We start from the raw sequence: 16,490 nt of genomic DNA, 5'->3' as shown, positions 1-16,490 counted from the left end.
CCTGATTCATGCCTGAGCTTCTTTTGTCAATCCACAAAACTAACCTTCACTTGGGCCAACAGCAGCTAATTAAAATTGAGATAAAAGCAAATTAGGAGAAAAAATAAAACAGAAGGCGGCAAAACACCTCTAACGTTGGCGACAAAAGTTCTAGAAAAAAAAGTAGGTTATAGGTTGGAGATATGGGGTTAAAATAGAAAAAAAGATAAAGGAGTAAAATAGAATTGTGGAGTAATAAGTTAGGGCATAATTGAAAAAAAATAGGAAACCCACCACACCAAATCGGTTGTTTAAAAAAAAAAACACTTTTGATTGTTTCAGAACAATAAATTTAACAATACAATACACCAAAATTTAATGAAACCATCAAAACAAATATTGTTTTGAGATAACAATACAATACGATACACTAAGAAACAACCATCCAAACAATTTGTTAATGAGGGATTTTACATTATTAGTGGAGGTTATGCTCCTTTTGTTGGCTATCCTAACATTTTGACCACTTTCTTTAAAATATTTAATAAAATTTATGAGGAATTTTATGGTATTAGGTTATTTTTAAATTATATTTGATGATATTTTTCGTGAGTCAAGTTGTTGGAGATAAAATTTAATTTTTGTATATAATATTATAATAAATGTATAGCGTTGTATATCAAGTATACAAATATTGTTGCAAAAGAGTAATAGGTTATGCGACTATAAAATTAAAATTAAAAACAATATAATGTGTTGAGATGTATTTTTGTTTAAATCTCTCTACCAGCTTGTTTAAATGGTTGTTATGTATTGCTTCATATCATATTGTATTGTATTGTATTATTTTGATAAATTATATTATTTGTCCTTATTTTACGATGTTATATATCAATAATATGAAGAATAAACTTGTAATATTACAAAAAAGTAAAGTACAAGATATAATTATTTATATAAGAAGGCTGGATAAAGAATAAAATAAAATTATTTAATAATAAGAACCGGTAAGATAAGTAAAAAAATAAAATAATGACGAGACTTACTTAAAGCACTTTTCTTTATACTAGTCTTACGATATTCGTGTTGCGCGTGTACTCTATCTTGATAAATCAATTTTTTTAATTACATAAATATTATATTTGAATTTAAAAAGGTAAACAATATTTTGCAATGCGTTTTAAAAAAGTATTATTAAATAAAATAAAACTAAAAAGGTGTGAGTTCTTAAAAATGATTAATAGTGAATGTATTAGATAGATCAATAAAGGAAAAAATTGTGCCACACAGAATTCAGAGACATATAATGCAAACACTAATAAAAAAAATTCTAAAATAAAAATATAAATATAAATCCAAATAACACATACATTTAACCCAGATTTAGATCAATCCATACCTTCTTCATTCCTGTCTCACAAGAATGCTATAATCAATTCAAATATGAAGAGATATAGTAAATCACTAATTATTAAAATTTTAAGTGAAAACTACTCTACTTGAATTCAAAGATCACTATAAGATAAAACCTAAATAATAGTATAACAATTAATTATTTTTCTTGCCTAAAAATTATACTGAGCTATTTAAATATAATATTTTATTAATTATGTTTAATAAACTATTATCGTCTCCTTTACAAAAGGGCTCTAACTTGATTTTGTCTTTGAGCTTGTTACCTGAACTAAATTTTACAGAATTGATGATATCTTCATATTTAAATCTCAGGCTATGGAAAAATCTAATTTAAGAAAATATGAACAACTTAGAAACGTAGAAAAGTCACATTTAAGGAAAATAGTTAAACAATTTAAATAAGGAATTTTTAAGTAAAATATTATTTAATTTTAGATTTCTAAATATTAGGAGCTTTTACATAGTTCAAATAAGGAAGTATATTATATATTAAATTTAGTTAATTTAAAGTCCTAGATATTAGGAAAATAATTATATTACAATTACAATTTATCCATTGTTAGCTATATTTTTAGAAGGTAAAAAAAGGGAATAACATTTTGTTAAGGGTTTTTGTGTGCTTTTAACATAGTATAGATAATAACGAATTTAATTATATGATAGAAGTCAAATTTAACTAACAATCAAAAGAAAAAGGAAAACGCTGTTCTTTCATCCCACGATCACAAATAGCAGGTCATTTTCAAAGCAATTAGAGGATTTAGGGTTTAAACTTTGGTTATTAATGTGTGGATTTCTCAACAATGGCGTTAAGCATCTCCTTCATATTTATAGCTTCAGATTTCAAAACTTCTACTCAACATCCACTGCAACTTCCCGCACCAACTTCTTAGTAGAAACGCTGGTGAACTCACTTGGCTTCTCCCCACAAGAAGCCCTTTCTACAAGTGCCAAGGTAAGTCGCTTGAGACCCAGAAATTACAACCCTAATTCTGTGCTCAATTTCTTGGAACAAATCGGTTTAGACAAGACCCATATCAAAAAAGCTGTTTCTTCAGTCCCCACATTACTGCTTTGCGATGTAGATAAATACCTTAAGCCCAAAATTGAAGCTCTTAAAGAAGTTGGGTTATGTGGGTCGGATGACCTTGCCAAAATCATCACAAACAGTGGATGTTATTTCAGCACTAGGGTAGGGTGTGCTATCAGACAAAATGTTGATTATCTTCACACCCTATTATTTAATGATGATTTTGTTGCTAAGATCATTAAGAAACATCCTAATGTGTTCTTTAGTTATGCATTTCATGAAGTAATGCCACCCAATATGTCATTGCTTCAAAATCTTGGGTTTTCAAGTGTCGATATAGAGAAGCTTATGCTTTGGAATCCTAGAATTTTGACTCAAAAGGCTGAGCGCCTCAAAGACATAGTTGATCGAGTAGAAAAGACTTTCTTTCTTTCTCGCGAATGCAACATGTTCATACATGGGGTTTATGCACTTGCATGGCTTGACGAATCGACGGTGAAAAAGAGATTAGAAATCTTCAGGAGCTTCTGGTGGTCTGACTCGGATATTTTTACATTGGTCCAAACATGTCCTCTCTGTTTGACAAAATCCGAAGCTAAGATCAGAAATGCGTTAAATTTTTTAATGAAAGAAATTGGATATGAGTCTCATTACCTGGCTTCTCATCCCACGTTTTTGACATGTAGCTTGGAGAAAAGGGTTCTACCTAGACATAATGTTTTGAAGCTACTCAGCCAAAAGGAGCCGACAAAGTGTAGTCTGAACCTTTATACTGCTGTGATATGTTCCGAGTCGAAGTTCTTAGAAAGATATGTGCTGCCTTTCAAGGATGAGATGCCCGAGGTGTATGATATATACATCAAAAGTAGAAGCCGATAGAGCATTTTGTGAGTTTTACCAAATTTACTGATATGTTGTTTCTAGTCTGTTTTTCTTTGAGCTCAAAGTTATTGTTGGCTTATATCTCATTGCTATCAAAGAGGCCAAATCATTACGTTCTCCACGGTTGTTTTTTTATTTAATTGGATTAGACCAGCGTGGAATTTAAATAAAATAAATGAAGTTTGACGCTAAGTCATAGGGGCAGAAATAAGCCAAATGGTGGAAGCATTTGAAGAATATTTAGCGCTTGAGCAATTTTGGCCATTTTCCGTAAATTGAAATGGAAGACATGAGAATTAAAAAGATCCTAATGCAAATCTTATCCAAATCAAATCATAGCTAATAGAGGATTCTGTATTTATCAACTCTAGACTTTGGTTGTTGGGATGTCTGCATTTCTCAACAATGGCGTTAAGCAACTCCTTCACGTTTATCGCTTCAGATTTCATGTCTTTTACTCAAAAGCTGCTGTTGCTGCAACTTCCGACACCAATTTCTTGGTAGAAACGCTGGTGAACTCACTTGGCTTCTCCCCACAAGAAGCCCTTTCTACAAGTGCCAAGGTAAGTTGCTTGAGACCCAGAAATTATAACCCTAATTTAGTGCTCAATTTCTTGGAACAAGTTGGTTTAGACAAGACCCATATCAAAAAAGTTGTTTATTCAGTGCCCGCATTGCTGCTTTGTGATGTAGATTGTTATGACTTGGGTAAGCCAAAATGAAGTACTTGGGCCTAGGAGCGTGTGGGACCCAGATTAGAGGCACATGTGTCAAGGAATTACTGGACAAGAAGGAATATAGTTACTATAATTACAACTTCGTGCAAGCATACGGTTATGCAAATTGTTATTTTGAAATTCCCCTCTCCTCTTCTCTCTCCCTGGACTTTTCTCTGTGGCTCTGTTTTCCTCATCCCCTTTCTTTCTGTTTCTCTTTCCTTAGTTTATGACTATATCCTATATCTTTCTATTGTAATCAGTTTATTTGAAAGTTTAATCAAGGCATCATTTTGTTGAGTTCATTACATAGATAAATACCTTAAGCCCAAAATTGAAACTCTTAAAGAAGTTGGGTTATGTGGATCGGATGACCTTGTCAAAATTATCACAAACAATGGATGTTGCTTCAGAACTAGGGTAGGGTGTTCTATCAAACAAAATGTTGATTATCTTCACACTCTATTATTTAATGATGATTTTGTTGCTAAGATCAATAAGAAACATCCTAATGTGTTCTTTAGTTATGCGTTTGCCAAAAAGCACATTATCTTTACTAAAGTTGTGACATCGCAAAAGACTACTCCTGTCGATTCCACATAGTTCTGTTGGAGAGAGCAGAAAACATCCACCCATTATAGTGTTCTTCCATGCAAGTTGTGTTTATATATGATCATAATAATATGCAGAATAGTTCTCATTCTTATTGCTACTTGTAGTAAAATAAGATTCTTTTCTGAGGCACATCCATGAAACTGGTGCTATTCCAGTATGTTCAAGTTCAAAAAGGTATTAGGACCGGCAAACTTATAACGTCTGTAATTGAGAAAATAGGACTATTTTTCCACAACAATTTGTTGGTGGATATAGTAGCGAATTCACTTGGGTTCTCCACAGAAAAAGTTATTTCTACTAGCGCCAAGGTAACATTCTTGAAACCTGAAAACAACAAGCCTCTATTAGTCATCAATTTCTTCCAACAAATTGGTCTGGACATTTCCCACATCAAAACCCTTGTTTGTACCAACCCTAGTTTGCTGTTTTCTGATGTAGAGAAAATCCTTGAACCCAAAACTAAGCTTCTTCAGGAACTTGGCTTATCTGGTTCTGACATAGCTAAAGTCATCTCAAAAAGTGTGTGTTTCCTGCATTCAAGTCTTGATTACTCTGTCAGACTTGATCTTGATTATTTCCGGAAACTGTTAGGTATTGTGGATTCTGTAGCTAAGGCCATTAAGAGAAGCCCTAGAATCCTTTGGTGCAATGCCCCTAAAGTAATGTCACCCAATCTAGTTAGTGCATCTAATGGGGATCACATTTGGAGATGAAACTAGCAGTATTCAGGAGATTTGGGTGGGTCTGATCTGGAAAACTGGTACAGAAACTTCCTTTATGCTTGACCTTATCAGGGGCTAGGCTTGGAAAAGGACTGAATTTTTTCATGAAGGACCTCAGATATGGAGCCGGTTACCTGGCTTCTTACCTCAAACTTTTAGCACACAGCTTGGAGAAGAGGGTGATGCCTAGGTATGAAATCTTGAAACTTCTTGGCAAGAAGAAGCTTTCAAGGGGTAGCCTAATCTGTGTTATTGCATATTGCCTGATTCATGATTCAAAGTTCTTAAAGAGTTATGTGCTGCCTTATATGGATGAGAGGCCTGAGCTCTAGGATTTATACATGAAAAGTAGAAGATAAAGACTGTAGTAATCATTTTGTTGATAATGTTGTTCTGTTTGATCCAATCACCTCTTGAAATATTACAGCTGATGAGAGATTCTGTTAACAAATAGATTCTTATTTGTCATTTAATGCTTATTTTCCTAAGTGGAGAGTGAAGACAATTTTAACTTCTATCATTTGGATTTGTAAATGCATGTCTCTATCAAGATAATTTCCTGGTTTTAGCTGAAATTTCCACCTCCTTTCGATCTTTATGAATTTGGTATTGCTAAATCCATAACCTGCATAACTTGATTCAAATGATGTGTTCTTGCTGGTAGATAAATCTGCAAGTCCGTTTTATCAGCGGATAATATTGCTGCTGAAGCCACCTCATTGAATTGGTGTTTCTTCCTTTGTCTGTGACATGAGAGAGGTGGCAAAAGTCTTTACTAACTCATTCTCATTTGTTGCTGAAATTTCCACCTCCTTTTTGCCATTATGATGACACTGTTCCTAAAGCCATAACCTGCATAACTCAATCCCGATGACATATTTTCGCTTGTGGATGAAATCTGTTAGTTTTGCATTTGTCAATTGATAGTATTTCTTCCATGCCCCCTAATTGATCTGGTGTTTCTTTCAGTCTGTCTGTAACTAAGGAGGTGGGAAAAATCTGGTCGATTTTTGGAGATTACTATGCTAGAGCTACCATATTTATCACCTTAATAACTTTACTGCATATTTCTTTCTAATCTCCAGAAATGTCTAGTTGTGCTGTCATATCTCTAGATTAGGTTTGGAAGGATCTAGCCTCTTGAGTAAGATTTGGCTTGTGATTTAAATTGGATTTGCTTTGGTTTGTTCTACTCTATACCATAGCTGTATGTTTCAAAACTTTTTTTTCTCTCTTAAACTTTGTGCCCTAGTCGATTACCGTCATATAAATTACCTTACGGTTTCAAAAATTACTTTATATACATAGGGATAAAAGTATAAATATAAAAATTCTTAACGGGTTAACGGTTTATCTAATAAGGAAATTGAGTAATCCGCCCCCAAACTGTTAAGACGTTAATTACAAAATCTCAATCCGTTCACCAATCGTTACCCCGATAATGCGATACCAATAAACCAATAAGCCATTTTTCGATTCAGTTAACAATTACGATTTGGTTTTGAACAGCCCTATGTTCCAATGTTGAAGTAGAGTTCAGATAAGGTTGTGTTCGTACGTGAAGTAGACTATTTTGACTTCGTTGTAGAAAGACAAGAAACTTTGTTCTCCTTGCGGTAAGAATCTTTGCGCCTTTTTCACTTTTAACCCGCGCCAGAAACTGTTTACATTTAGTAAGGAATAGTTTGCGTGGACAGACCATTATGATCCCTCTTATTATGATCCCTCTTATAATTATCTCTCAAGCAATAATTTCACTACAATTAGTAATATTACAGTGTACTTCATTCTATCTCGTGACCCGAATAAACAAAGAGAAGAGTAGGCACTGCTTAGTATCAAGCTAACAAAACAAACTTAGATTTCTAGCTTTACCTGAGATGAAAGTGATTGTAGATGAAACGCTAGTGACAGTGAGATGCTTTTTAGTAAAGGGTGACATCGATTTGACACCATTTTACAAAAAAATTCTTATGTATGTATTTGTAAATGTTTTAAGGAATTTTTATAAATGTGTATATATACACAATAGGCCCGTATGCCACTAGAGGATAGTACAAATACATATCAATTTTGTACATGAAGTAAATCCCTAAAACTATTATAATCGATCCCTGATTCTACTTGTTTACCTCGAAAATACGAGTAACAATTAAACTTGATTTGTGTTTTTAAAGATATGTGATTTAATTCAATACCAATTAATAATCAAGAAATATGAAGTAGAAATGAATAAGACAAGTGAATCAAACTAGTGTTGCTCAATAACAGTGACCTCGAGGTGGGCTTAGAACAGTAAGAACAATTAAGTAAGAAAAATAAAGTGAGAACAGTAGAGCTAAGGACAATTCTGATCAACAGTAGGCCAAAAAGTAGAGAGTATATTCTTTGCTCAATGATTAGATCATCTTACAAACGATTAGAGTCCCCTTTATATAATAGGGGAACCCTAAATAAGGAATATTTCTATTTACAGTAAGAAATATTCTTGGTACAATTGTCTAACCGCCTAGTACGGAATCGTACAATCCTATTCCGGGATTTGCGCCATAACTTTGGGGACGTGGCAGGAATCTTGCTCATTCTGGTACAAATCCATAACGGTACTATTTCGGGGTCGAGCATACTTGGCCCCGGTATTCCTCGAACTCCCATCCCGGGCATTACACTCTGTCTTCGAGCTTAAGTCTGATCAACCGGTCTCGAACTTGAGCTTGCCCGGACTCAGACTTCGGACGACCTCTAGAATACATAGATCGAAGACATTCGATCTTGACCGTATACACTACTTGCAAATTCGAATTGTGACAATAGGTCGACACTGCTAGAGGTTACTCAAACTTTTCAACACGCACACAAAATATACGAAAAATATATAATTTTTCGGCTATTATTTAGAGAGTGGCTATACATTGTCATTTTTCCTATTTTGAATTCTATTTTGGACTGCAGATGTCAATTTGTATAGAATTGATTTATTTCATTAACGATAACAACAACAAATTCAGTGTAATCTCATAAGTGAAATCTGGGGGTGTGTACACAACCTTATCCCAACCTTGTAATTGATGTATTTCATAGCTTATAATATACGCCTAGTTTTCATGTTATGCATGGGCAGAGAATATTTAAAATTTTTAAGAAAAATTTAAATAGAAGAAAAAATGATGGATTTGTGATGAATTTTTTTTCGTTGCTACTCATATCTTAAATAGAAAGTGACAGGTTTAGCAACTGATCAGTTTTTCGTTGCTAATAAAAAAGAAAAAAATATCAGAATAATTGCGACATTATCATTGTTTTTCAATTATCTTTCATATAGCGACAAAATATCAGTGTAATTTATAAATTGTCTAAATTGAATCTAGTAAACTTTGCATTCTTGAAACGATTGGGTAAAACACTACTAAAAATTCGTTAAAAATCGCTTTATGACACAAATTATCCGGGGAACACTCTGTACTCAGTCGAAATCGAGGAGCCCGATGTTGAAGTCTTAAATTGGGCTATGAGTCCGAGTCCGGGCAATCCGAAGTGGGGGTCGGACCCGGCGGAAGGACACACACCTCGAGAGAGCAGATCGAAGGCCCGACACGACCTACGTCGAGGACAGTACAATCTCGAAGACACTCAAGAAAGAGCGGGAATTTCTCAGGAACACGTGGATCAAGGCATAAATTAAAATATACGAAATGGTACAGATCCGTACTAGGTTGTTATACACCTGTACCAATAGAATTCTTTATCACAATGAGGAATGTACTATATTGGGGTTTTCTCCTCCTATATAAAGGGCACTCCAATTATTTGTAAAAGACACATTATTCACTGCAATAGAATATTCTACTCTGCTTTTCTTGTTTACCGTGCTCAATAAGTGTTCTTCAGCATTATTGCTTTTACATTATTGTTCATATTTCATTGCTCTTAGCTCACCTCGAGGCCCTCAAGGAAATCGAGCTCGGGGTCCTTATTGCTCTAACAATAGTGGTTTGGTTCATCAATTCTTCTTACTTAAACCCCATATTACTTGTATATTCACTAGTATTAGAATAAATCATATATCTTTAAAACCACAAACCATATTTAATTGTTACACCCATTTTTCGAGGTAAACAGTTTGGCACCCACAGTGGGGCTAAAAGTAATAGTGATTATTTTAGTGCTAGTTTTTCTGATAACACACGTTATTCTTCACACTTTTTCTTGTCAAAGATTCTTCGATTGCAGGCTTAAACATGTCTAGCACACAAAATGCATCCATTCACGAGGACGAAGGGCTTGGAGAAAACAACGGTATAGGGGTTGGTGTACCACCCATAAACCCCGAGAGAGTGCCAAATATGGAGCCAGTTGATATCAGTTCGCATAACGCTCTAAACATGGATGCAGGCACACAGGGAAGCCCAAGGCGGAGGCCAGGAAACACGAGGAATGGAAGAAGGAGTTGTCAGGCTCCAGGTGATATTTGAAATGTTGCAAGCCTAGCAAGTCGCCATCGCTCAACTTCAGAGTCAGAATAGAACCCCCAACACAACCGAACCAGTGAACACTCGGCGTGCAGAACCAATGCTAGAGAGGCCCGATGAAAATGGCTCGAAGATTGACCCCGCTATTATGAAAATGCTCGAAGAGCTCGCGAAAAGGATAGAGACCGGAGAAAAGAAAATTGAAGAAAATGTCAAAAAGGTGGAGACATACAACTCGAGGGTCAACTAGATACCGGGAGCACCTCTGATTTTAAAAGGACTAGACTCGAAGAAGTTCGTGCAAAAACCATTCCCCCAGAGTGCGGATCCGAAGCCCATCCCTAAGAAGTTTCGGATGCCAGATATCCCAAAATACAATGGAACTACTGATCCCAATGAGCACATCACCACATACACTTGCGGCATAAAAGGAAATGATATGGAAGACGATGAGATTGAATCCGTTTGCTAAAAAAGTTTGGAGAAACACTATTTAAAGGTGCCATGATTTGGTACCACAACCTACCCCCGAACTCTATCGATTTGTTTGCCATGTTGGCAGATTCATTTGTGAAGGTACATGCCAGTGCCATAAGAGTTACAACAAGAAAGTCCGATGTATTTAAAATAAAGCAAAGGGAGAACGAGATGCTGAGGGAGTTTGTATCCCATTTCCAATCATAACGGATGTAGTTACCACCAGTCTTCGATGATTGGGCCGTACATGCCTTCACTCGGGGGCTAAATGAACGAAGTTTGATAGCTTCGAAGCAGCTGAAGCAGAACTTGTTCGAGTATCCTGGTGTAACTTGGGCGGATGTGCATAACATGTACCAATCAAAAATTAGGGTTGAGGATGACCAGTTGGGAGCCCCCTCGGGTTCAGTTTATCTAAGCAGGTTACTAGCAAAGGAGTCAGGAAATGCAGACAGGGGGTCAAGATCGAATAAGGAAAGATATCAGCCATACATCAAGGATCGAAGGCACGTGTCAAAGCGTAACATACCTCGGAATGATCGAAGGGCAGATCGACGTCAAAGTTCCCAGGGACTCATGAGCAAAATCGGGTTTGATAGGCACTTAGGACCGGCGGAAGTGCCCAGATTATCGGAGTACAACTTCAACGTTGATACTTCGGGGATCGTCTTAGCTATTGGCAAATTTAGAGATACTAGATGGCCCAAGCTTATACAGACTGATCCTTCTCAGAGGAACCCCAACTTGATGTGCAAATATCATGGTACTCATGGGCACAGGACCGAAGATTGCTAGCAGTTAAGGGAAGAAGTGGCTAGATTATTCAATGAGGGCCACCTTCGAGAATTACTAAGTGATCGAGCTAAGAACCATTTCAGGGAGAGAGATGCAGGTAGGAAGAATGAACCTGAAGAAAACATGTCATTCACATGATTATCGGTGGAGTCGACGTCCCATATGGACCTATATTCAAGCGTACCACATCACAAGGGAGAAACGAACTCGGGATTACATGCCCTAGGACACCCTCACATTCAGCGAGGAAGACATAGAGGCCTTATCTCAGCCTCACAACGATGCACTGGTAATTTCTATCCTTTTAAATAAAGTTCAAGTTAAACGTGTTCTCGTGGATCCAGGTAGTTTGATAAACATAATCCGGTCAAGGGTAGTGGAGCAGCTCGGGTTGATCGATCAAATCATACCGGCATCTCGAGTCTTGAATGGCTTTAACATGGCAAGTGAAACAACAAAGGGAGAAATCATCCTTCCAGGCAACGTGGCCGGAACCATACAAGACACCAAATTTCATGTCATCGAAGGTAACATGAGGTATAATGCTTTGCTTGGAAGACCGTGGATCCATAGCATGAGGGCAGTGCCATTGACCCTCCATCAGATGATGAAGTTCCCAACAAAGGATGGCATAAAAATAGTATATGGAGAGCAGCATGCAGCTAAAGAGATGTTTGCAGTGCACGACTTGACACCGGTATCGGCACCATCGACATCGGAAAAGTCGAAGGACGAACAAGTGGCCAAGCAGCAATCACAGCCCATGTCCTCGGTTGAGACCAGAGGACAAGTGTCCGATGAGCAGGTTGCTAAGGACGAAGAAGAAGATTTTCTCACCCCCGAGCTTTCATTGCCCTCGAAGAATCGGATGCGATGAAGTCCACGGTCGAGGAACTCGAGAAGGCCATATTGATCGAGCATCTTCCAGAATGAAAGGCATACCTGGGAACGGGGTTAACCCCCGAACTCAGGAAAAGAATCATTCAATTTCTTATCGATAACATTGATTGTTTTTCCTGGTCCCACTTAGATATGACATGAATCCCACCAGAGATAACTACCCATCGACTAAGTGTCGATCCCAAATTTAAATCGGTGAAGCAAAAGAGGAGGCCTCAGTCCGAGGTAAAGCATGCGTTCATTAGAAAAAAAGGTATCCAAACCTTTCAAAATAGGATCCATTAGGGAAGTAAAATATCCCGAATGGCCAGCTAACGTAGTGGTAGTCCCTAAAAAGGGGAATAAACTTAGAATGTGTGTAGTCTACAAGGATTTGAACAAAGCATGCCCTAAAGATTCTTCCCCACTGCCCAACATCGATCTATTGATCGATGCTACGGCTGGCCACGAGATCCTTACCTTTCTCGATGCCTATTCCGGGTACAATCAGATTCAAATGAACTTGGAGGACCAGGAAAAGACTTCGTTTGTCACGAAGTATGGTACATATTGCTATAATGAATGTAATGCCCTTTGGGCTGAAGAATGCAGAAGCCATGTATCAGCGCCTAGTTAGTAAAATGTTCGAACATCAAATAGGCAAATATATGGAAGTTTATATTGATGATGTTCTAGTTAAATCCCTGGGCGCAGAGGACCATTAGACTCGTTTGCAGGTGACGTTAGATATCCTAAGAAAGTACAACACGAAGCTCAACCCTGAGAAATGTGCTTTTGGAGTCAGCTCGGGCAAGTTCTTGGGCTTCATGGTGTCGAACAAGGGGATCGAGATCAACCCCGATAAAATCAAAGCCATCGAGGAGATCATCGTGGTGAACAATGTGAAAGCCGTGCAACGGCTGACCGGGAGGATAGCTGCCCTAGGCTGATTTATCTCGAGGACATCAGATCAGGACCATCATTTATTTTCCTTACTCAAGAAGAAAAACAACTTTGCATGGACCCCGGGATGTCCGAAGAATTATAGCGATATCCACAGAGCCCGCCTTTGCTTTATACCTCGATGATAAAAGCAAAGGATCGACTCCGACATTTCGGAGTCGGGGACTTAATTCTACAAAAAGTCATCTTTGATACCACAGCTAAAGGTACGATTTTATCCTTTTGTCCATTTGAGTTTGAAGCTAACCCATTACAGATTTCTAGATCGACAACATACGACCTCAGAGGCAACAATTATGTACTACCTAAGGAGAACTCAACAGTATCCAAGGCTTCTTTTTGATCAACCTCGAATACTGGGGGGAATCGCCCTCAGAGGTTATATTTTTTTTGATAAAGATGTTTCACGCCTAAGAGGGCATCGATAGGAGAACTTTGTAATGGGCCAAACGATCAAATGAACCGTGTCCGTATAGAATAGTCGAGCCCCGACGGCAAAACATGTACGCATGTATCAACTATTTAAAGAAGCATTCTGGTTATATCAAAAACACTTTGTATCTCAAAGAAGTTTACTATCATACGAGAAGCGGCTCAAGGGCCAAGGCACCTCGAAATACTCGGGGACTGTCACTGACAGTCAGTACTTCACAGAGTCGGCTTGGGCAAGTTCTTGGGCTTTATGGTGTCGAACAAAGGGATAGAGATCAACCCTGATAAAATCAAAGCCATCGAGGAGATCACCGTGGTGAACAATGTGAAAGCCGTGCAACGGATGACCGGGAGGATAGCTACCCTAGGCCGATTTATCTCGAGGACATCAGAACGGGACCATCATTTCTTTTCCCTACTCAAGAAGAAAAACAACTTCGCATGGACCCCGGGATGTCCGAAGAATTATAGCAATATCCGCAGAGCCCGCCTTTGCTTTATACCTCGATGACAAAAGTAAAGGATCGACCTCCGACATTTCGAAGTCGGGGACTTAATTCTACGAAAAGCCATCTTCAATACCACAACTAAAGGTACGATTTTATACTTTTTTCCATTTGAGTTTGAAGCTAACCCATTACAGATTTCTGGATCAACGACGTACGACCTCAAAGGCAACAATTATGTACTACCTAAGGAAAACTCAACAATATCCAAGGCTTCTTTTCAATAACCCCGGAATACTAAGGGGCATCGCCCTCGGAGGTTATATTTTTTTTGAGAAAGATGTTACACGCCTAAGAGGGCCTCGATAGGAGAACTTTGTAATGGGACAAATGATCAAATAAACCATGTCTGTATAGATAGTTGAGCCCCGATGGAAAAACATGTGCGCATGTATCAACTATTTAAAGAAGTATTCTGGTTATATCAAAAACACTTTGTATCTCAAAGAAGTTTACTATCATACGAGAAGCGGCTCAAGGGCCAAAACACCTCGAAATACTCGGGGACTGTCACTGACAGTCAGTACATCCGAGTCATCAAAAACTCGGACTCATAAGACCTCAAAGGGGCACGCCCTCGAAACAAAGGCCAAGGATAATATAGTCGGGGACTAACTTTCTGAACAAGTTCGGAAAAGTTATCAGGAAACAAGTCAAAGTGACGTACCCGAAGGCTACGGCCACACTAAAGACCACGATCATATAAAGGCTACGGCCAAAATAACGCGGCTTGGAGATGTCCGACTTCCGCTATAAAATTAAAGGCCTTCAAATATTGAAAACTAGTTAAGTCAGGCTACCCTTGGCAAAAACAAAATATAAGGGGCTTCGATAAATTCGGCCCCTAAAAAATCTAAGGGCTTCGATAAAATCAACCCTCAATAAATCGTAGGGCTTCAATAAAATCAGCCTTCGGAAATACCTCAAGAGGTATTCAATTATGTTCATGCAAACAAATAACCAACAAGGTTCCGATACGTCTAAACCTTCGAAAAAACCCAACGGGTACACAAAACACATGCTATGGCATAACTAAATTTTCACTAAGTCTTTTAGACGAAAAGAGGAAAAAATTACATAGCCAATTTAAAGGCCGAAACGACCCAACTTAAAGAGCCTAAGGGCCGATATATAAGATCCTAAGGGCCAATCTTAAAAGAGCCTAAGGGCCAATCTTAAAAGAGCCTAAGGGACGATATATAAGAGCCCAAGGGACAACTTCGAAAGGCTTACGGGCCAAAAACCTATAGTTTGAGACTCCGCTCTCACTTCAATCTGGACTCAATGTTTACAATATCTCGAGCTCACATCGGATAGATTATTATATCTATCGATGAAGATCCAAGGGTTTATAATACCCCGAACCTCAAACCAATCCTCGGACTAACCATTCAAATGAAATCTTGCATAAATAAAGACGATGTTAAATCCAGCACAAACCAAAGGCGAAATAAAAGGTTCTCCTCGTATTTCCAAAAGATAATTACAGGAAATATTTACACAAGGAAGGCTTACAAAGAAACAAAATAAAGTAACCTAAAACTACTTCGGGGTCACATCTTTGGCAGCTGCAACTTCAGGACTCGTATCTTTGAGAGCATCATCATCGGGGACCGTCTCCTTCATTCTTAGAGCCGCTAACTGAATCATCCTTATTGGGGAGCAGAGCGGCAACCTCTTCTTCCAAAATCTTTGCCGTTGCAATATCGGCTGAAAGATCGAAGCCGTGAGCATGTACCTCCTCGAGGGTTATCCTCCGGGATTATCGTCTGACATGTTCTAGAGCACTTAATAACTTAGCCTCTACCGTAGAAGAGATCTCCTTTTCCCAAACATTAGCTGCTTTAGCATTGGCTCGATACGAAGTCATGATTGCCTCAACTTCGGATTTGGCCTTGGCCAGCTCAACAACAGATCTGGCTTTAAGCTCCTCGATTTCAAGGCCCCGAGCTAGGCTCTTCTCCTTCACACCTCGAAGATGGCGTTCAAGTGAAGCAAGCTGCTCTCTTAGAGTTTCCTTATCAGAGGTGAGATTATCCATACCTTGCCTCCACCCTAAGGTCTCGGCTTCTTTCATCTTAAGCTCCTCCCAAAGCTGCAGCTCTAAGTCAGCCTTCTAATGAAACTGCGAAATTAAAAGTGTTAGTCGCCAAAAAAACAAGGACGTAATAGACCCTCAAGAGCTGCGTTACCTTCATACTCGGCTTGACCTTGGCATGCCTGCATCAACTCGACTCGTAGATCGTAGATCTCCATCTATTTCTTAGCATATAGGGCTTTGACGACGTCCCTCTCCTCCAAAGTCTTCTTAAGCTCAGCCTCGCATCGAGCAAAATCGACTCGGGACTTGGAAAATGCCCTTTTATGGAGCACCACAACCTTTATGAAAAAAAGAGGAAGAGATAGATTCAGAACGGCTAAAACAAAGGCCCATGCATAAAAAATAGAAAACTCACTTATTTAAAGAGTCTACGAGCCTCATCAAAAATGAAAGAAGCATCGAGGTCGGGGCCATCTTCATGCCCTGTGAGGCATTCTCGAAAGATGTTATGCCCTTCATAGCTTTCTTCCACTTCAGAAGACCTCATATTCTGAGCATCTCAGATTTG

At 38.2% G+C, this 16,490-nt stretch overlaps 1 protein-coding gene across 5 annotated transcripts; it reads left to right on the top strand.

Moving 5' to 3' along the window:
* The first annotated feature begins 2,099 nt into the window (after positions 1–2,099).
* On the top strand, positions 2,100–4,323 carry LOC104215074 (uncharacterized). Of its 5 annotated transcripts, none has more exons than XR_011405756.1 (3): positions 2,100–2,350; positions 3,112–3,870; positions 4,001–4,323. XR_011405756.1 is itself a non-coding variant. In XM_009764823.2 (3 exons), the coding sequence occupies exons 1-3, from the start codon at positions 2,180–2,182 to the stop codon at positions 4,064–4,066; spliced, it is 429 nt and encodes a 142-aa protein (XP_009763125.1). In that variant the 5' UTR covers positions 2,100–2,179; the 3' UTR covers positions 4,067–4,323. The 5 variants fall into 5 exon arrangements, 1 of the variants encoding a protein (XP_009763125.1); XR_011405755.1 differs by having other exon boundaries at positions 2,100–3,312; positions 3,750–3,870; XR_708076.2 differs by having other exon boundaries at positions 2,100–3,312; positions 3,679–3,870.
* Positions 4,324–16,490: the final 12,167 nt, after the last annotated feature.

This window comes from Nicotiana sylvestris, chromosome 3 (assembly GCF_000393655.2).
Source record: "Nicotiana sylvestris chromosome 3, ASM39365v2, whole genome shotgun sequence".
Taxonomy (NCBI): Eukaryota; Viridiplantae; Streptophyta; class Magnoliopsida; order Solanales; family Solanaceae; genus Nicotiana; species Nicotiana sylvestris.
The sequence above is the reverse complement of the archived record's forward strand: the minus strand, read 5'-3'. Positions and strand labels throughout refer to the sequence as shown.